Source organism: Seriola aureovittata, chromosome 7, assembly GCF_021018895.1.
Source record: "Seriola aureovittata isolate HTS-2021-v1 ecotype China chromosome 7, ASM2101889v1, whole genome shotgun sequence".
Taxonomy (NCBI): Eukaryota; Metazoa; Chordata; class Actinopteri; order Carangiformes; family Carangidae; genus Seriola; species Seriola aureovittata.
Window position 1 is genome coordinate 11,620,754 of NC_079370.1, and position 22,500 is coordinate 11,643,253.

General features: G+C 44.4%; 1 protein-coding gene across 2 annotated transcripts in view; it reads right to left on the minus strand.

The window, feature by feature from the left end:
- Positions 1-22,500, minus strand: part of LOC130171889 (glutamate receptor ionotropic, NMDA 2D) — a 46,802-nt gene that overhangs the window by 23,055 nt on the left and 1,247 nt on the right. The window contains exons 2-5 of one of the 2 annotated variants that reach the window (XM_056380168.1): positions 6,812-7,056; positions 6,279-6,485; positions 5,010-5,276; positions 1,111-1,439 (exon numbers count right to left, since the gene is read on the minus strand). In XM_056380168.1, coding sequence (XP_056236143.1) covers positions 1,111-1,439; positions 5,010-5,276; positions 6,279-6,485; positions 6,812-6,982 — 974 coding nt within the window. In that variant the 5' untranslated portion in view covers positions 6,983-7,056. Of the gene's footprint in view, positions 1-1,110; positions 1,440-5,009; positions 5,277-6,278; positions 6,486-6,811; positions 7,154-22,500 lie in introns of both variants that reach the window. The other variant, XM_056380167.1, reaches the window with a different exon arrangement.

Genomic DNA, 22,500 nt, shown 5'->3' on the forward strand with positions numbered 1-22,500 from the left:
ATGAGGAAAAAATAGATCCTAAAGCTGGTTTTGATGCAACAGAAAGCGTGCCCCGTTCTCTCCCCTCTTGAAACTAAATCACAGCACCTCTATGGTGACAGTCAGGGCTTGTCTATTTATCAAATCTACAGACAATTGATCAGACGTGCAGAAGTGTCAGGGTCTTTGAAGTCAAACAACTGCTGCGTTCTGCATCAGCTGCAAGCTCTATAGTTTGTCTGATAATCACACAGGACAGACCTTCTAATTGTCTCCTCATGTCTCATCTCTCTGGCTTCAAAACACAAAATCTGAAAGGTTTTTTTTTTTACATGACAGAAAGCCTCAGATGGAACAACAGCTTGCAGTTACAGACAGTGAACAGCAGGTAGCAGTGCAAAAAAAATGGAAATGAGCACATCGTCCTCCTCTGTTCTCGGACATACAGTAGTTTATAAACAAAGACAGAAGAATCCATTAATCATTTCCCTTTAGTTGCCACATTGTTTGTGCTCTGCTTCATTTACCAAAATGAGTGCGAATAAACTAATTAATTACATGTTTGGCTCATTTTCACGCTGACCGAACTTCCAGCAGTCACTCTATACAATATCATGTGTGAAGTGTTTATGTAGAGCAGAAATGACTGGCACTAAAAATGAACCAAGATGAGAACCAGAACCACTTGAGCTACCTGTTAGAGTGTGCTGCTGTCTGTTTGCACAGCCTACGAGGAATATATTAAAGCGTGCTCATTAATATACATGAGACATGGTCCGCTTGCTACAGATGCTGGGGTAATTTCACCAACTCACAACTACACGCACCAACAACATCTATTTTGCATGGATGATAGCCAGCTCCAAATTCAGATATCCCCTCTGTGCCTGCTCTCTGACACTGAATCTACCAACTCCACCCATATACCTTCCAGCTCATTCTGGCACCGAACCAACTCGTTTCGTAGAATACACCTTATCCCGTCTCTATTTCTTTTCATTCCTTTTTTCACATATTCTGTCTGGAGCCTGCCAACTGCCTTGTACTTACCCCCAAACCCACCATTTCTCTTCCTTCCCTCCTCACATTCCCCCTTTAAAGTTTCTCTCTTTGCCCTTATCTCCATCTCACCTCATCCTGCCCCGCAGTCTCTGGGTCTGATTAGCATCCGTCATGCAGTTGGTGACAAAGTTGGGCCCACCCGTGGTTCCATAATCTTTGCGCATCGCCACTGCCCCATGAGTCAGCACAGACACACCCCGAGCGATCCTCCGGCGAGGTTCGTCCCTCCAGCCCTGGGGCCGCACGGCAAACAGAGCCCGGGGCAGGCTCTCCATGCCCAAACCTGAGAGAGCTGGCCCCACAGCAAACCACATGTGCGAGGCTCCGGCCTGACCGGCAGCCCAGGCGGCTCGGAAGACCAGCTCAGCCTCTTCCTGGGAGCAGTACAGCAAGCGTACCTGGAGGACAGTAGGAAGGCAGGGAGGGAACAGGGACGAGGGGAGACACACACACACATACACGCTAGTGAGATAAGGAGGGGACAGGGGAGACATGGAGAGAGACAGAGGGTGGGAGAAGTAAGGGGAGAAAGATAGAGCTGGAGAAGAGGTGCACCTGAGCGGGAGGGGAGGGGAGGGAGGGAGTCGGATAGAAAAGGCCATATCAAGAAAAAAAAACAAGGATGCTGGGAGAGGTAAGAGGAGAGATACAGTAGCTGTAAGCTGTTGTGATAAGGTGCATGGGAGTCAGGCGTATGATTCAGAGAGAGAAGCAGACACACCAGAAAGGGGGGAAAGACTGCATGGCCGCATGTGATATGTGCTAACCAGGAGATTCAGGAGGCAATGGGGGTCAGTGGTTAATGAACTTGGGCCTGATGAAACAAGTTACAATTATGAATAATGAAAACAGGAGTGAAACAAGAAAGGGAAGAGGAAACAACTGTAAGCGGCAGAGCAGAGAAACAGAGAGGGAGAGGCAGGGAAGCATGGGAGGGAGGGGCTGGTTAAAGACCAAACACACCTGAGGGAAAACAAAGGGGAAGAGGTTAAACTCTGACATATGTTATTAAAAGCAGGGTGGAGAAAAGACCTGGAGACAACAGGAGACGGAGGGGGGCAGAACGAGGGGATGGAGGGAAGTAATCAGAGATGGGAAAACAGAATAGTCACTCCTTAGAGAACGGAAAGGAGGAGGAGGGGGGGATAGCAAAGAAGAGCAAAGGATGACATATTTTGGTGAAATCGTGGGCCTGGAGAGAAAAGAGATATTTGTGAAAGAAGGGTGCAGATGATGGAGTGAGGCTGGGGAGAAACACAGAAAAAAAAACATTAAAGAGAGAGGAAGGCAGGAAAGAAAGACAGAGCAGGGACAGTGGAAGAGCTCTCTCTGCTGCAAGTGCTGAGGTAAGGATGGGTGAGGAGGGGGGAGTTAGAAATTGACCAAAGAGGGTTTTAAGGGGTTAGAGGGGAAATGGAGAGAGAAGGAAGGGATCGACAAGAAGAAGATGGAGCTGAGCTGAGCTGAGTGAAAAGATAGAAACAAGCGGGGGTGAGGTTAAATGCTGACAAATACCCAAGAAAAAAGAAAGTGTTTAAAATAAAAGAAATACATTTAAAAAATTAGGAGCGAGGAAACGAGACAAAGGGGAATCGAAGGACAAAAAAGAGGAAGATGGCTCTTTCATGAAGGAAGAGGTGGTGGTGGTGGCGGTTGGGGGGGACAGACTGAAAGCACATTTTGAGAATTGCGCCTTCATTGAATTTTGAACTGTAATGGCTTGGCAAAACAATCCTGCCTGTATGCCAATAAACCTCCAGTGAATTAGGCAGGGAATGAGAGTGACAGGAGGAGGAGGAGGAGGAGGAAGGAGGAGGAGGAAGGAGGGAGAAAGAGGGCCACAGACAGAGAGGGAGACTGAATTAAGGAGGGAAGGAGAGAATCAGAGTTATAAACAGACACACACAATATCTAAAGACGGGAAATGGAGAGAGAGAAAGAGAGAGAAAGAGAGAGAGAGAGAGAGAGAGACACACAAACAACGGAGAGAGAGAGAGAGAGAGACACAAACAATGGAGAGAAAGAGAGAGAGAGAGAGAGAGAGAGAGAGAGAGAGACACAAACAACAGAGAGAGAGAGAAGAGAGAGAGAGAGAGAGAGAGAGACACAAACAACAGAGAGAGAGAGAGAGAGAGAGAGAGAGAGAGAGAGCAGAAGAAATACTGACAAGGCAGAAGCTGGAAGAGGAATGGAACAAGAGATAGGCAGTGAGAGATTTGAGTAGAAATTGACCCAGACGCCAGCATCAGGCCATCTACAGTATAGAAGAAATTACCATGTGGCAGAGAGAGAGAGAGAGAGAGAGCATGTAATGCAAACATACACGGCATCACTAAGCAATCACAAGCATTTATTAGTCCTGCGGTAGAGAAAAGCTATAAGAAGAGGGGGTTGTTGTGAAAAGCAAGAGGGTTAAAAAAGCAAGCACTGCGTATAGGCAACCTGCTGCAGGCACTATGTTATATTAACAGTGACACTAGCAGAGTGGAGTCTAAGGAATCTAATACACATGTACACACTTACAGACACAAACACACACACACACACACGCACACACACACACACACACACACACACACACATGCACAGAGCTGCAGTGGCCATGCTGGGACATTAGCGATGACATTGAGACCCAGACTAAACTGAGCCAGCGGAGGGCAAAGACTGTGGCCAGGAAGACATGCAGCAAGAGGGACGGACAAATGGACTGAAGGAATGAAAGATAGCCACACAGAGATGGAGGTGAAAAGCAAAGCAGCAGAGGAGAGTGAGCTTGTCTCCAGGCAAAGAAACGCAGGAGGAGGGGAGGCAGAGGGGGGGGAAGGAGGGGAGTGGACTGAGCACAAGAAAACAGAGATGACCGAAAAATTATACAGGAGGATGGTGGGGTCAAAGAGGTGGTTTAAGGGAGGATGACAAGGTAAAAAAAAAAAAAAGATAAAGGAATGAGAGAGAATGGAAACAGCATGTTGAGAGTGACAGGCAAGAGCAAGGGAAGTGGAAGTTTGAAAGAAGAAAGGGAGGAACGAGCGAGCCCGTGGGGTAGGAGAGGGAGAGGGAGCAGGCATACAGTATGAAGGAGTGAAACACAGCAGAGGTACAAACCAAAACCACGAGTCATTCTGGTCAAGGTTAATGAAATAATGGGGTGAGCGTTTTTCTCTATATACTCTGTTTGTGCTGTAGATATATAGAGAGAAAGTAACTAAACTGAAGTTAAATCAAAGTTCAGAAAAGACAGAGGGTGATCAGGAGACTGGGAATAAAGCTTTGTTTGTCTCAGAATGGAAACATGAATTAGAAAAGGCGGTTTGGTTAAAAGTCTCCAGAGGTGCAAACCATCATCGTGTCCTTGCAGCCGCCCGCCGGTGGGTGACACATTACAAACTCTTGCTGTGCCGCCAGACATTTTTCAAACCCACAGATCATGTTGAGTTGGGGGGGTATTGTGTGAAATATGCACAAATTAACACACAAGACATCAAGAACGTTAGATAGTAAATAGTTCACCGGGTGTAAACGTCATGTAAAGCGTCCACAGTGAAGAGCCGGAACAAGCTGACAGAATATATAATGTATGTCATATTGTCAGACAGTGTGGATTAGGATCTTTTTTCTAACCTCAAAGCTACTTAAGGGAAAACGGTGTCTTAAGTGCTTCAACTTGTTTAGCACTTTGCACTCCGTAACTCTTCATACAAAGCCACATGACAACCAGCAAGCAGATCAGATTGACTCGTGGTTTCTTGTACGGCTGAACTCTTTACGCCTTGGGAGGTGGGAGGGGAAGAGAAGAACAGAGGGATAGAGGAGAGAGGGGAGAGAGAGATGCGGAGGGGGTGAGGGAGAGACGAAGAAGGAAGGAAAAAGCTGGGAAGCCACCTGTCAGGAAGGGGGCCCCCAATGATACTCGCAGCACTTCCTCCCCTTTCCTCCCCCCTTTCCCCCCTCCCTCCCCCCTGTCTCACCTGCGCCTCGTTCTCCTTCAGCAGCCTGCGCGTGCGTGCCCCCCCAGGGTCGTCGGTCACGTTCAGGATCACCACACTCTTCTTCTCCCAGCCGATGAACGAGCCGTCCGTCAGGCCCTCCACCACCGACAGGAAATCCTGGTAGCCATGGTGACGCGTGGACACCACGGAAAAGGCGGTCCAGTCATACTCCTCCAGCACCTCAAAGATGACCTCTAACTGGAGGGCAGTAGAGGAGCTGAACTGGAGAAAGATGGAACCTGATTCCTGATTTGGGGAAGAGAGCAGCAGATTTGGTTAAAAATCTTAACTGTGAAATTCATCCTCTGCAGTTGTGCTGAGTCTAAACTGCAGCTACAATACAGTGTGTAAGTAATAGACAGCACTTTCTCCACATAAACTACAACTCTCTGGACTGCTCCGTCTTTATGCACAACATTGAGGCATCACGGGGCTTGAAGTTTTTGCGGAGCAGCAGCACTCGTGCAGCTGCAGGGCTAAAGCAGCTTGGATTGTTGCACAAATTCTCCTATGACGTCCAAAAGGGAGTGTTTCTAAAAAGTCTGTTCAGAGGATGGGAGGGGATGAGGACTAGGCGAGGGTACATCTTCAAAGGAAGTTCATCAAAGTGCTACAATTTAATTCCTCAAGAGTAAATGGTTAAAACAGTTATTTGTAAGCACAAATGCAATGCTTTTTGTTTCTTTTTTTCCCCGTTTGCTGGTGAAAAGCATGTGGCGCTACTTTTCTCTGATGCATAAACACTTGTACACAAATGTACAGTGCGCACACACACAAACACACCTTTACTCACTCCTACACACACCCATGTCTGCTCATTGCCTCCCTCCCAGGAACATCAGAGGCAGAGCAACAGCCCCAGTTGGTGCCATTTACAGATCAAACAGTGCAGAGTTTCAGCAGATCAGTGACCCTGACCTTCAAAATCCCCTCCGTCCCACCGGCACTTCCCCAAACCTTTTCTTCACAGAGAGGATGTGCGACATGGTGACATTGTAAGGTGTTATGGCAATATAAGCAGCTCACCTTTTATACTCCATTCATAGTGCTGTCAATCCATACTGCTTCAGTATACAGCACACACCTAATTAAAATTATCCCACTTGCCAGTCCTCACATTTGGAGCTACACAATCATGTCCTCATCTCTATCTCTCTCTCTCTTTCACACACACACACACACACACACACAAGATGCAATCACCTCCTCTTCACTCTCCCACCCCAATCCCGACCCCCCCCCTCCTACCTGTGGCATCCTCCCCAGCCCCGCTCCCCCTCCTACAGCCACTATGGGCAGTCCTGTTTGCGCAGAGACAAACTCCAGCATGGGGGCCAAAGGACCCCAGGCTGTGCGAGGGGGCCTCTCCTCTTCATAAACCAGACCCTGGAGGGGCCGCGCCGCCAGCAGCTCACACAGCTGGGACAGGACCGTCTTAGGACTACTGTCATTCACCTGGGACATGATAGAAGAATGAAGAAAGAGAGAAAAACAAATAGAGATGGATAAAGACAGAGTAGAGCAAATAGGGCAGTATGTCTTGACTTTGTGTTATTCATATGGAAGGTGTCTGTAGTATGCATGACATGTCTGGCAAGCAATACAAGCTGTGGTCGGCCGAGCCAGACTCCCACTCATTCAGCGGAGCCCACACAACGGCGGCAGCGTGCTGCCCATTCAGCTCCAATAATGAGAGTGAGTATGAATAATGGATGGTCATTGTTATTCCCTGCCTTCAAGTAAGGCTGAATGAGCAGTAGGTAGAGGAGACAGTGTCCAACCTGTAGCCAGATGACGTTAGCAGAGCCCCACTGGGTGACCACGCTCTCCCCCAGGGAGCCGTATACCCGGCCGAAGCCAGGGTAGAGCACCCTTCCCCCAGGCCCCGCCACGGCCGCCTCTGCCTGCACCGTAGCACCGGCGTGGATCACGGCGATGTTGAAGTTCATCATGGCCCCTGCATCACGCTCCCGCGGGCTGGGCCGGAGCAGGAGGTGGGGGGAGGCGTCCACCAGACCTGCCCACTCTGCCAGGACCAATAGGAGAGAGAGAGTAGGTATGGCGACCATGGCAACCTGCCGAGGGGGGGGGGGGCAGATATATATCGCACTAAGAGAGGGTGCCTGAAAGAAAGAGAGACAGCAAAGAGGAGAAGAAGAAGGTGAAGAAGAAGCAAGAGAAGAAGAGATTAAGTTAGACTCTGATGTGTGTGTGTGTGTGTGTGTGTTTTTTTTTTTTTAGTGTCCAGTACAGAGGACATCAAATCAAGTGAGAAAAAGAAGGAGAACAGAGGAAGGAGGGAGCAAGAAAGACAAAAGAAGAGAACGAAAAGGAGAAAGAGCCAAAGACAGAAAATGATCAGAGATTGCGCACAGGCAAGACAGAGAAATGAATTCTGAATCTAGCCATGGGGTAATAAAAGTTAGCTTTGGCTGAAGGAAATACTGGACCAGGAATACGGGGTGCAGGGGGGGGGGGGGGCAAGACAGAGAGAAGATGAAATGGGTGCTATTCAGGCTGCAGGCTGAGAAGGAACAATATGAGGAAAAATAGAAACCGGCCGTTAGAAGGAAGGAGGGTGAGAGGGAGAGAGAGTTAATAGCAGACAGAGACAAAGATGGGGGCGGAGGTGGTTATTGTGCTGCATGAATGATAACAACAATTAAGATCACTGTAAACACACTCGCCCTCACACAGCCGCCTCCACACGCGCACACTCACACACTCACACACTCACACACAGACATATGCATGGATACACTATGCCCGTAGAGCAGCTTTAATGATTAACAGATATGGGGGTTAATGCAGTACCTACAAACATATACACACATACTCATACTAACAAGCATACAGAAAGATAATGACTACCTGGGAAATAACAGGGTTAATATGTTAGCCACACACACACCTACACACACACACACAAATACAGCACATCATTTTCAATTTACTTCTGGTGCCAACTGCTCTCCCTCCCTTTCTCTATTTCCCTCTCACTTTCTCCCCGCTCCCTCTCTCGTGCTCCGTCTTTTCATATTCCCCCCATCTCTTCTCCCTATTTTCATGGCTTCAGGTACCAAACACAATTGCATTGATTAACAGGGGCCTGCTGACATAATATTCCCTCTAAAGTCACTCTCCCTTTCTGCGCCTTTCCTCCTCTCTGTGTTTTTCGCTCTGTCTTCATCCGACTCTCCTCTCTTTGTCACAGTCTGCTGATTCCTTGACCCTGATCAGTCTTTTGGGTAGAAAAGAAAGCAGCGAAGAAAAGAAGAGAGGGTGGTGGGGGTGGGGGGGTGGAGAGGAACAAGTGACTGGAGGAATGAAAAAGTAGAGGGAGCAGTGGAATGATTAGAAAAGAAAGGTACTGTAAATACAGTGCATAATGCTTAGGATGGACTGACTGACCGGAAAGAGAGGAAGGAGACAAGGGGAGAAGGAGAGGACGAAGTGTTGTTTGGGATGGTGGCATAAAATATGTGAGGAGAGTAGCAGGAAAAGAAATATTGATTACTGGGATGTGTATACGTGTTTGGCCTAAACAAATACACTGCCAAACCTCCTGTTTTGAGTGACAAGGCTGTGGGTATGTGTTTGTGTGCGCGGCAGGCTACAGAGAAAGAGAGCGGTGGAATGAGATGGAATGAGAGGGCGAATGAGGGAGGCGGCTTGATGCGGGTAAGAAAAAGAGATGGAGGTGTGGAGAGATAGGGAGAGACAGACCTGTTAGTAGGAGAGAGGGAAAAGGAGAATGTAATAATGAAGGGGGGAAAGGGGGGAAAGGGAGGGGGGGGAGAGAAACAGAGCTTTGTTGTTGTTTTTTTGTTTTCTTTAAGGCGAGGAAGATGTGGCAGGAAAGAGGGAGAAGGACAGACACACTGAGGCGGAGTGGAGAGAAAATGAGAGCCAGAGACGGAGCTGCAGGAATACAGTACATCATATCATTTGGTGGAGATGTATTCTACGGTTGCCGAGCTCAGAGCCATTAACTGTTAGGCCTGTCACTGTATTTCACTCTCGTGAGGTGTTTACGTTGCACTGCTCCAGCGCCAGCGTGGGCCCCTTCCACCACAGTGAGCCACGTAGGAAAAAGTGTATTACTATATAGCCGCCTTTTCCTGCAGAGCGCGCTCAGCCTGTTATCGAACATGCAACTGCAACATCTCACTGAGCCGTGCAACAATAAAGCCAAGTACAAGCAAATTATAATCAACTCCTCATTTTAATATATCTTACTATATAGTTCATTATGTGTTCTGTTCTGTGAAATTCTGCAAACTGAATCACAAAAAGCGTGCAGTGAGGGGGCTTACAAGCGATCACACACACACACACACACACACACACACACACACACACACACCACACACACACACACACACACACACACACACACACACACACACACACACAGAAGGGAAAGGAGAGTGGGAGAAAAGAGAGCGAGATTACTGTTTCATTTGATTTGCTACCGTAAATGAATCTTTTGTTAAAATGCAAATCTTCGCATTTTAGTATATTTCTTCCCCTCCTAGCTTTAAAAAAAACCAATCCTCTCCAGTCTTTGGCGCATCCTTTAATTCAATAGAGTATATACTGTGTGCATGTTTGGCAAGCCTACAACCCAGGGAATGTTTAGACTGGGATCAATTAGTCAAAAAGTGTATGGATTACTGTTTTTTTTCCTGAACAGGATTTGAGGTAAGGAATCAGTTAGTTGCAGTCAGTTCTTAAAGCTGTGCGTCTTATTTGGTTCACTGCCAGAATCGAACCGTCGCATGATATTCCCTTATTTAGAAAATAATTAGTTATTTCTGATTTGTTTATGACATTTTGTGTTTGGCTAAGAATTGTGTATCATCATGACTTCAATAATGTATTCTTTTCTTCTTTCTTAAAAGGAAGAAAAAAAAAACAAACTTGAAAAACTGAATTTGAAAAACCTTTCCACGCTTTTAAAAGTACTATCTTTGATGATTTTTTTTTTAGGCTTTAAAACTTTGATTTTTATCATGGTGCAATCACCTCCAATCACAATTTGCTGTCTAAATCATTATAATGCACTTACACTACACCGAAGTATTTGTATTGTGCTGTGCTGATCTTTCATTTTGTCAATCACTGTCATAAGCAGCTTACTGTATCTGCAGTATAATTATTTTTCCGCTGAGCCTGTTTAGTTTGTCCTTTTAAACAAAGAAAGTGGCATTTACAGCACCACAGAAGCCAGCGTACATGCCAGCGACTGTTACAAGCAAACTAAAAACACCTTCAGGAATATTTACCGAGTACTTAAGAGCAGGAATATTCTCAGGCTGACAGAGACAGCTAATCAAGAAGATGAGAGAGAAAAGCCAGCCTCCTCTTTCTCTCCCAAAATTGCCATCCAGTGCTTCACAATCAAAACACATCTTATCATATCTCCACTTCAACATTTGATTTACTCTGCATTATCTGCTCACTGTGATTCCAAATGATTACCTGTGGGATTTAAGTGTAAAACTTTCACTATTTTGAAAAGTGTCAAAACAGGTTTGTAGTTTTGTGTGGCTGCAGACAAATCAACAACTTTGAAGGTATATTCTTCTATAGAGGAGAACAGGGAAGCCTATATTGTTCCTGCAACTACCGATGAGAGAAAAAACTTTTATAGCCTCTAAACACAACATGAAAAATTGATTCTGTGTTTTAGACTATCCTCTCCTACCCCCTAACTGTACATGCTCCAGCTGCAGCAAGCGCCTGCGGTGATTCTGGAAGACTGAATCACGAGAGAGGAGGGAACCGAACCACTCGGGTAAAAGTCAGATTCTGGCATCCACGCCTCTCTGAGCCCCTTTTCCCACTGAACTCCAGTGGAGGCAGCGTGCCAGACCCTGTGCTGCATCGGATCTGCTGGTGGGGGAATGTGAATGGGGAAGGAGCCTGTGGAGTCTGGAGTGTGGAGTTGTGGAGTTGTGGAAGCGCAGTGTTCAGCCTTGTGTTTAGCCCACATCGGGCCTCCGCTGCTTCATTCCATGCTGTCGTATAGGGTAATGGATCTGCTCCCTGCTGCCTGTGGCACGGGCTGCACTGAATCAGCCCAGGGCAGGCAGGTTTCCGCAGCCAATACAAAACATCTGAAATATATTCAGGCTAATATATATAGTCTACTGTACACCATTAGAAGAAATTGCAGCATCTCTGTGAGTCAGTGCCTGGAATAAGAAACCGTCTCCTGAAGATGAACACTGCATATTTTTTTTTTTTTTTTCATTCCTCCACATTTAAAACCGAGGTGTGTTTGAGAAAACTGCAGCCATACCAATGTCAAAGTGTTGATACCAAAACTTTGACCCATCTCAAACAATTTAGCCATTTTAACTCAGTGTCACCAGCATCTATGCAGCAACTATGAGTTGCCAGGTTTGTGTGTTTTCTGAAAAATGTTGGTTATTATGATAAAGTGAAAGGCGGGGAAATTGCGGATACTTGACTATGATGTGGTAACTGAAAACTGCTTTATGCATTGTTGACCAGCAGCAGCAGCAGCAGCAGCAGCAGCAGCAGCGGCGGAGCTGGTGATGAGTAGGTGGTGAATCAGAAACTGAAGCTTTTTCCATTGTTGTGTTTCCAGGACATGAGGTTATAATACGACCTATGAGCAGTGCTACATCTTCAGGGCAGACTGGACGCTAGAGTGGGTTGCTATCGGAAAGGGACGAGACAGGCCGGGGCTAGCTCTTTTCTTTAGCATGCTGACTTCAGGAGACGAAAAGACTCACAACGTTTCTGGTAGACTGGTAGGTAAACAGTTGTTAATGCCAACGCTGGCTATGTAGCAAAACTTACAAATAGCTCATTTAAGTGTTGGATAATTTGTGAGATAAAAGTACCTCCCAAATCAAAGTAAGGCCATCGGGTCCTTTCTATAGAAGAAAAGAGTGTCGGATTGTAATCAATCCAAACATGTATCTCCTTTGAAGTAGTCATAATAATATAATATTTACTATTTAGCTTCCTCTCCTTTTCATTGAGTGGATGGAGAGCACAATTCTTTCTGCACGTGGGTCATTATGACATTAACATTATTCATGTAAATTAGCCACAGCTTGTCCAACTGATTAGCAGCAGGTAAAGAGTTAAAGATTTGTTTGAGCACGGTATCTGTCATGAAACGTTTGAGTTGTGTTTCCCAAATCAACAAAATGAAAGGACAGAGCTACAGAATCTCAGGTGAGGTTTGAAAATGGCTCACAGCAGATAGCTGATTCAGAGGAGCACACCACCTACAGGGATTTATACATTTATTTTCTTGAAAATCTCTCAAGTCAATATTTCTGTTAATTAAAAAAAATGCTAAATATCTGTTTAAAATAAGATAAAATCAAGATACAAGACCAGTTTCAAGCAAGTTACATCAGCAAACACATATTCAATTCAAATAAACTTTCTGCAGAATCAGGCTCTTTATGTGTGTATGCGTGTGCAAACACAACCAGTATAAAGAGATAGCGAACAAGTGTGCATTTCATTTTGGCCGGCTCACAAATTCCCCACCAAAGATAAAACCAAACCTACACCATTGGTAGCTTCTATAATTTTCTTGGGCCCATAGCTGTACAACAGTAAAACATAAGATGAAGTGCCAGCACAGTGTGCATATATGTGAGTGTATCAGTGTGTGTGTGTGTGTGTGTGTGTGTGTGTGTGTGTGTGTGTGTGTGTGTGTGTCGTGCAGGGTAATATGGCAGTGTGGGGGAGCGGAGGAATGAAGAGAAGAGTGCAGCTGGAGCTCAATGCTCCTCGTGTTAATTGGCCCATACTTCAATCACAGTCACTGGAGTGTGTCCTCTCTGACGGAACAGATCCTCTCCCTCTCTTTCTCCCTTTCCCAACCTCTCTCTCTCTGTCCTGCTGCACTTGTTCACCCACTCATCCACTCGCTCACAACACTCTCACTTGACGCACACACATGGGCATGAGCACGCTCGCAGACACACTCCCTCACTCAGTCTGTCTCACTAAGTCACTTTGATTTTCACTTGTTCATTCATCCCTTCATTCATTCATTCATTCATTCATTCACTCATTCACTTAGTCTCTCCATCACCTCACTCTGCAGCATTTCACTTTCACAAACTCTCCTTCCCTCTCGCTCGCTCCCTCTCCTCCCACAACTCCTTGCCTGTTTTCCTCCCAGCCCTCCCCCATTCTTTCCTTCCACACATGTCTTTGTCCTGTACTTCTTTCACACTCTACTTCCTCCCCTCCCTCACTTCCTCTCTCTCATTTCTCTCCCCCCCTATCGCTCTCTTTCTCTCTCTTTGATCCCTGTCGAGTAGAAGAGCCACCAGGCAGGCGAACGGCTCTTGTTCCCATTGTGCATAGTGTGCAGAGTGATCGGCAAGTATAGCGCAGCGTGCAGCAGCAGGGCGTACAGTACTGTGTGTGTGCTTTTACTGCATGGCTGTAAACAGCAGTAGTAAAGGCTGCTGCTGCTGCTGCTGCCTTCCTCCCTCAGACTTGATAGCCATGGCTATCATAAGCCATTCAAGTGACAAATGATGGAGCCATCTATCAAACCCTTGTGACACGAAGTCCGCACAGCAAAATGCAACACACAATATTTGTAAATTACACATGCCACAGGCTGATAACCAGATTAAAGCTGGTTGCTCTCATAAATGTGACACCATTTTTATGTGGAACAGTTAAATTTAAGGGGCTAGCTGATATGGAATATGGAAAACAAATTGCAGTGTACAATTTAAAGACTGATGTAAGACACACAGGGGTATAAAGATATCAGAAAGAAAGACATTTTTTTGTCCAACAAGAAGATTAAAATCACTGTGACGCTCTTTAGATGGTGTGAAATGAAACTACACCGTATTGTACCTATAAGGCTTTTTGCATTCTCTACCAGCAATCGCGAAACAATCTTATTTCATATAAACTGCACTTTTACAGAAGTGAAATCTCTGACTGGCTTCGCACGTCAAATACTCGTTTTCAGCAGGTAGTCTCCCTTTGTCCTCTCCATATTTTGTAACCTTTTCCAAGAACAAAATGAAACAGTCACCTTGACATCTCAATTTGATGTTTCTTCACAGCACAACGGCATTTTATTCTGACATTTCAAGTCCCTTTAATTTCCATGTGGTCGTACAAAACGCACCTCACTCCGAGGTTCAGAGTATCTTGCCTTTTAATTCAAATATTTTTTTTTTTATGGGTCCGGATTAAACACTTCTGCCAAGAGACAGTGTCAATTAATTGGACTTCACTTCCGTACATTCAGGGGATACATTTCATTACTTGAATAGGAGGACACTCCTTGTTCCTCCTCCCTCAGAGGATTGATGGAAATGAGATGAAGCTGACCCTGGACCCTGCCACAGTGTAGCACTAACAATTCTCTGACCTCATTTTTTAACAAAAAGGAAAATGTCTTAGTCCTACCCTCTGTGCTTTCTGGCACACCAGACACGAAAAGCACTGACTGGAAATCACATCCGTTACAGACGATTATTACTGAAATATTTGACATTACCACATCTCATCTCTCTAACCTCATAACGTTCAGCACAGTGTATAATTACCTAAGTGGAGAATGTGCTTAATTGTGCTTTAATATAACCTCACACATGTCTAGTAATTGTAATGTTCTCCAATGAACTCGTGTAACCTGAGAGGAAAATCAGCTGATAGAAACAAAGGCCTGTCAGTGGCTTCACTGTGTTTTGTAATACAGCCTAGGCATCTTGAATAATTCACTTTGTTTGTGTGTGTGTGTGTGTGTGTGTGTGTGTGTGTGTGTGTGTGTGTGTGTGTGTGTGTGTGATCTTTCAACCCCGTCATTCATTTAATCCTCAGGACATTGCAACACACACACACACACAGACACACACACACACACACACAGACACACACTATATTTTGCGATATACAGGATGCACAAACAACATCAATTTGTGTATGACTGATGCACAGAAGCATTTCGAGACTGTCTCTATTTTATTTTCTCTCTCCTTCACACACAGACACACACACACACACACACACACACACACACACACACACACACACACACACACACACACACACACATATATACACATCCATTGAGAAAACATCAGCTACAAATGGTTTACTACCCTCATGTGTGTTCAGACATAAATATCAGTAAGGTCATATGCTTTCATGTGGAAAGTCCAGTGTCTGGGGATCTTGCCTCAGGAATTCACATAACAGAGTGCAGGGTATTATTCCAATAAGCCTAACTGGCCTATATTAACTTCACTTGAATGGTTTTGTAAGGAGACTCTATAGTTTGTATGCACACTGCCAATGCTTGTATAATATAAGTGCTTACTTTAGGGCCGGCCAAGGAGCAAGAATATTTCATTTCCCCACCTCAACACCTGACATCTAATACAGTGGGGAACAGAGGACTGCAGCGCTGCTCCCTGGCCAGTCCCCTGCACTCCTAGATTGACTATAATACCACATAATTTACTGGATTTAATGTGCATATAAATTGTTTTCTGTAGTTGCTTTTTTTCCCCACAAATCCTCTGTCAAGATGTCCTTACAACAGACGACCTGGGGGATTACCTTATTATGTTTGTTTTAAAAGGAATAATTTCTCACTCCTCAACCTTTTGCAGGCATCAAGAAACTCTGAGGGCTTTGTGTTTGGGGAAAATGACTTCAATATCAGAGCGCTGTCAATGCAGTGCAATCATCTAACAATAAACATGCATTCACGCTGTGCATTTACATAATGTACTGTACATTCATGAATGAAATGCTTAGCTGATTGTTGCTTTTCTTTTCCTTTTTTTTTTAACAAGCATTGAGATTGAAATCAGGAACAAATTGGATGAAAGCAGATTCAGCAGATTTGATGAGACAGTAGAAATAAGTCTGTGAATATTCAGACTTTAGTGGAATCATGTTAAGGCACAGAGCAAATACAGTTTTTTTTAACAATAACATTAAATTGATTATTTTCCTATTCCATCTCAAGCCAGTGGTGGCAAAGCCACAGTGTTGCTCTATACTCTATGCTTGCACCAGCGCTTCCATTAATTCCCTCATTGATTGGCCAGACACTGGGATCACCTCGCCAGATCTAAATCAGTCACTAATTAAAAGAGCAAGATGAAAAGCAGCCGACACTGCAGCCCTTCAGGACCCGTAAGGTGAAACATTCTGTAACAACCACAAACTAGGAAGCTGCTCGAGACTCTCAGCAGAAAAAAAGCACCTAGCTCTGCATAGTAATGATTCACAATCTTATTCTGAGGATAAACAGATTAAACTGGTGTGGGAAACTTTCACTGATGACTATCGCGCCTTTGTACAAGGTCACACACGGGCAGGTGCACACACTGTCACACTACTACACATATGGTTAAATGTGTACAGATAGTCTGTCGCCTTTACACATCCACACACAATCATTTAACTTTTTTTTTTTTTTTTAAATGAGAGAGAAATGCTAAGCTAGTCTCTTTCAGCAGCAGGTGCCACATGTTGCTGAAGTCAAGCCGGATTCTGTCTGCTTAAAATCAGACGCTGCATAACAATGTTGGGTTCGGGTTTGAGCTGCGTTCACAGCACATCTGGCTCTGCCCCTGCTCATAACCAGAGGTGTTAGAAACACTTCTGTCAACCTATCCTATAAACAGTGGATCAGTTTGGCTCAGGAAATGCACTCCCATGCAGACAGAAGCCCTACGGGGGAGAGGAATTTGAGGATTGAGACCAGTGAAGGGTTGTGTTTTTTTTTTTTGTGGAGCCTCGGATGATTCTCAAGAGTAAGAGGTGGTGAAAGGTTAGTGAAGAGAATGTCAGAAACCCACTGTGTTGTCTTCACACAGCCATATCTAGAAGCCCACTAATCCTGTGATGTTTGTTCCACAGAAACAAATATGAAATATCTGTCTTTGCCTGTTTTTTTTCTAAGTCTTGACACATGAAGCTACAGCATCTCACCAGAGAGGTGTTCAGTAGTCTGAGATGGCCACAGCTCTCTATGACGGTTTCACGTCACATTGTACAGTACAGAACGTAATTACGAGCAGCCGGGAGGGAAAAAAAATGTTCATGTCATGAGGTATCAGAAATTTCTGACAGCTACTATTTTCTACTTGGAGAGAAGAACTACACAAGAGCCATAAAAACAAATTGCAAAATGGCTGCAAAGCCACCATGGATGGCAGTTACATCTAAATAAAATCCTATTTCAACACTGACACAATCAAGTCAATATATTAAAACAAAGCTATACACAGTTTGTTTGTGGTTTCACTTGTTAATGATCCGATAAATATATGTAGCACAATATACATAGCTACTTTAGGCCTCAGTTTACTCATCTGTTGTGACTAACCATCTTGGATTAAGTCCAAATAACAAGAGGGTTTTTTTTTTTTCTGTTGGCATGAATACAGTGTTAGTAATGTATCAACACGTTAATGATGACTCAACATTATCAGGTCTGAAAGGGACACACATGAGCACGATACATGCAAATGCACAGATTCCTACTCACGAAAAAGACCCTCCACAAAGTGCCACTACTCATTTACAGCTGTGTGATGGGAGCAGTGATCAGCAGACTTAATATTTGGGTTTAGATGACACAGAGCGTCCCAGTGCCAGCAATTGATCTGGTTGCTATTTCCCATCACTGCACAGTGCTGAAATGTGTGAATGAATGTCTGTGTTTCCCGAAGCTGCAGCCTTTTGATAGAGAATAAGCCACAGTTCAACAATCAAGTTGATGAGCCCGATCAGCACCAGACCAAGGTTGGGGTCATTTATCGGCTCATTCAAAAAAAAACATTTGATTGAAATTGCTATTACATAATTGAAAAGAGAGCATTCACTCCTAATCACCTTTCAGGAGGTAGACTAAAGAAGACTTTGATGTGAAAATATGTCCAATTTAAATAATGAAACCTCATAACCTGAATTGAGAACAAATTAATCCTGCACCTGAGTCAGACTACCGGCATTCCAGTCATATTGTACATTTTGTTCTTTCCAGTGTCAAGAACCGGGAGAGGATCTGCAAGACTTCTCCAATCACAAGGCCACTTCTAAAGGCTGGAGCTGTTTACACGCAGATATGAAGCACATTAAAACAAGCCAGGCAACATCAAACTATCTCCATCAGAGGCTTTCTTCCATCTCTGCGCTGTCGTTCCCTCTTCCTCCCTTGTCTTCCCCTCCTTGTTGTACTGTAGATAACACGCTGTGCAAATTCCATTCAGGTGCAAACACACGTATTTGCATTTGTAACAGCTGTATCGTCAGCACCTGTTTATGAAGGAATTTCACATTCAAACTTGAAAGAAAATAGAGCAAAGCTATTTTTATATGAAGTGATAAGGCAATAAAACAGGTTCAACTTTGCACCTGGTACCTGCACCTAGTAAATCCGGCACAGTCACTCCAGTACAAAGCCTGCTATAAATGCCAGCTCCTGGGCTCTCTGAGAAGAGAATGACAAAGGGTTTTAACAAAGCTGGCCCTACATGTAACACAGCGGAGCCTCACAGATCAGGAGGCATGACACAGCAGCCCAGGGTGACATGGGACATGGGCCGCAGACACAGGCTAACATAGTTTTTATAAATGCCCCCATTTCCTCTTTTTAATAACCACTTATGCTGTCATTTCCTGCCCCATCCATCATCATGAAGGAGCGCACCACACTGCTGCAAAACGCTGCGTGCCGCAAAACATTCCTGCACATCTCTCCATACTCTTTGATTATTTCTCCACATCGTCCTTTCCTTTGTGTGTGTGTGTGTGTGTGTGTGTGTGTGTGTGTGTGTGTGTGTGTGCGTGTGTGTACACATTGTACAGTGGATGCAAGTGTGTGGATCCCATGGGTGAAGTCCCAAGGTCCCTTCTCAACCAAAACTGTGGCTGGTGTGTGTGTGTGTGTGTGCGCTTGTGTGCAAATATACTATTCATTTTGTATGAATTTTTTTTGTGTGTGTGTGTGTATGTGTGTGTGTGTTAGTGTGTGTGTGTCTCTCTCTGACTGCATACCCTTGGGTTTCTGCCTGAATGTACTTTTTGAGAGTGTGTGTGACTGTGTAATGCATGCAGCCATGTGAAGCTGTGTGCCTGCTAGCAGCCTCCAGACTTGTATTCCCAAAACAAGCCGCAGGGCTTTGGCACAGGTTTGTGTGTGTGTGTGCACACCTGTTTGATAGCAACTGTATGCTAGGAGTGCACGCTAAATTCTCCCTCACTGTTGTGTGTGTTTGTACCTGTCTGTGTGATTTTTGTTTATGAATGTGTCGGTCTCTCTGTCTGCCAGCCAGTCCATCTGTCTGTCTGTTCTCGTCTCCACCTGTTTGTTAAACGACTTCCTGTCATTCTGTCGACAGTATGTTTGACTCTCTTTGCCAGTTGTGGTCCAGAGTTGGGCTGAAACTGCACCTCATAGTTTCCAAAGCACAGCAGCTGCTACCTTACTGAAAAGAAACCCTGAGATCTGCACAGTCATTAACATTTTGTTTTGATAGTGATTATTGCCATACGTCATTCATACATCATTCTGGAAAAACTACATTTCCATCACACCAAAAGCAAAGCAGAGCCTTGTGCCTGCTTAGTTACTAATTTAATCCAGTATTTGAATGCTGCTCTCCCTGAGTGACAAACAAGCCTGAGAAACATGCTATACAGGTTCAGGTTCCCATCACAGAAATAGATTATCTATAGAGCTTCCTGCAACTTGTCATAATGAAATACATCACAATATCACTAATTAGTGGTTGGTACTTTGAGTTGTCACCGGTAGCTTAGCAGCTGTGACAGAAGCCATCAGCAGAGACTTGCTGTACCTTCGCTAATAATGACGTTCAAATCACAGTATACATGTATAATATGACTTTTTTTTTTTAAGTTAAACAATATTTTGCATTAAATAATATTTTGCATGCTTTCAGTTTGAAATGTAAATACATGCAGTAAATTCAGGAGCTTGTGAGTTTTCGCCATTAACCATACATCTGCAACTAACAATTATTTTCATTATCAATAAATCTCCAGATAATTATTAGGTTAATGAAATGTAGAGACGCAGAACATGTTCATCACAACTTTCCAGGGTGGAAGGTGATGTCTTCAAAAGTTTTGTTTTGTCTTAACAGTCAACATCCCAAAGCTATTCTGTTTACAACGATATAAAACAGAGAAGCAGAAGATCCTCACATTGGAGAAGCTGGAGTCAGAGAATGTTTTGCTAAAAAAAATAAATAAATAAATTACTGAAAATAAAAACGAATCAATACTCAAAATAGTTGCTAATTATTTTTCTGCTGCTTGATATCAACTAATCAGCTAATTATCACGGCTCTAATTGTGCAACATTACTCGTGGAGCTTCCCCCAGATGTCTCCAAATGGTCTGATCCACTTCACTTCGCACGCATCAGCAATGAAACATTACCGGCTTCGTCACTCGAGCAACATTTACTTCTCTGTTTGTTTGTACCTATAGAGAACTGAATTGTTTATTTCTTCAGTCTTTCAGGCTGAGTTTTGAACTGTAATTTAGGTTGCAGCTGTGTGACACCATGTTGCTTTGACTGATAAGTGCTACGTTTCATTTTAAGACATAACTGAACTGTTTTTTTTTGTTTTTTTATCTTTTATTACTATCATTGAATGTGTCAAAGCCAGTCAGTTCATCCATTAAATAACCTTATGACTATATTGCAGTATTAAATCTAGACTTAAGTACAGTTTAGGCTGCAGAGAAGAATCAATCAGATAAATTTGCTGATTTCAATAGAGGGTATTCTTTCTTGAAATGATATTGATTTATTCAACGAGCACGTCATCAGAGAAAATATAGATTTGTAGTTAATGATTTTGATTTATTTGTTGCTGTGAGTAAAACTTCCCAGAATTAAACAGAAAACCACATTCAGATGACACCCCACTCCCACCACATGGACTACATTCTGGGCAAGCCACTGGTTCAGGCCACAGTGAATACGCAACACGTTTATCAATACAACCCGTAGTAGAGTCCAGAGAAGAACACTGGGAGAGGGGAGCACTGTAATCGCTCCAAAACACCAGCCTCTGATCTCGTTAAAGACTAATTGATGTTCTATGTTAACGAGCTTTACCTTAATTAGTGGTATTAAAAAGAACACTGGATGCAACTCGTGGAGAGGGTGGGAGAGGGGTTTGGGTGGGCTGCAGGATTGAGGAAACTATCCACTAATGTTGCATCAAACAAATGATGAAAGGGGAGGCGGGAGAAGGGAAAAGGAAACTGTGCAGAGGAAGTCACAGGTTGCAGGGGTGAGGGAAGAAACGGAAAGGATTGAGGCAAGAAGAAACAGGGGGATTGGCAGAAGAAAAGAGGAGGGGATTGAGCTAAGCTCGGAGGTTTTCTGTTCAAAAGTCAATGAATCAATCAGGTGAAATTGATGAAGAGCAGGGGGTTGGGGGAAAAAAGCAAGCGCACAAATGTTGACTCTGTTCCTCTCGTCTCTTCTCCTGTGCCTTCCAACCATGTCCTCCTCTGATATTCAATTGCAGCCGCCCTTCTCTTACTCTCCTCTTCGTTCTGCTGCCTTTCCAATCTCTCACCCGGCTCTCCCCTCATGCCTTCTCCCCACCTCCTCCTCATCCTCCTCACACCTTCTCTCATCTCTCTCTCTCCCCCCTCCACACCTTCTGTCTCTCTCATCACCTCTCCTCCTCCCTCCTCTCCTGTCTCCCCCTACTCACAGCTGGTACAGTACAGATCTCTCTGGGCAACTGTACGACAGATCGGCGGAGAAGGGGGCTCTACTGACACAGAAGGCGACACTTTACGGGCAGCAGTGCATGCAGCACACTGCTGCAGTACGCCTGTGTGTAAATTTCACAGAGGCTTCGCGAGGGGGAAATGATAAACTGAGCAGAGCATGTCACCTGTGGGTGAAAGAGCTGATTGAAATGGATATCAACTTGAGAATTCAGCTCAGAGGGGGGAGAGAGAGAGAGAGAGAGAGAGAAGAGAGAGAGAGAGAGAGAGAGAGAGAGAGAGAGAGAGAGAGAGAGAGAGAGAGGCTACAAACACCCCACAGAAAAGGAAAAACAAACAACACATTAATTCCAATTTCCATCTGGATAAATGCATTCAGTGGCCTCACAGTGCAGGCCAATAAATTTGATCTTGCACTCCCAATCACTGCAGCAAATCTGTAAGAGAAGCAACACTGTGCCTCTACATTTCACAGGTCAACAGTACCAGCTTCTCCCTTGGTGGTCTCCATGGTCCAAGGCCTGTTTTTTTTTTTTTTAGAGAAAGGAGGTGCTGATGGCGCTGGCTTGTGTTTGTGCCTGTCATTCACTTCTCCTCTATTAAACTACTGCAAGGCAAAAACAAAAGTTCTTCAAGCACCCAAAAGGAGGAGGGGGTGCAAATTTAGAAATCTACCTACAAAGTG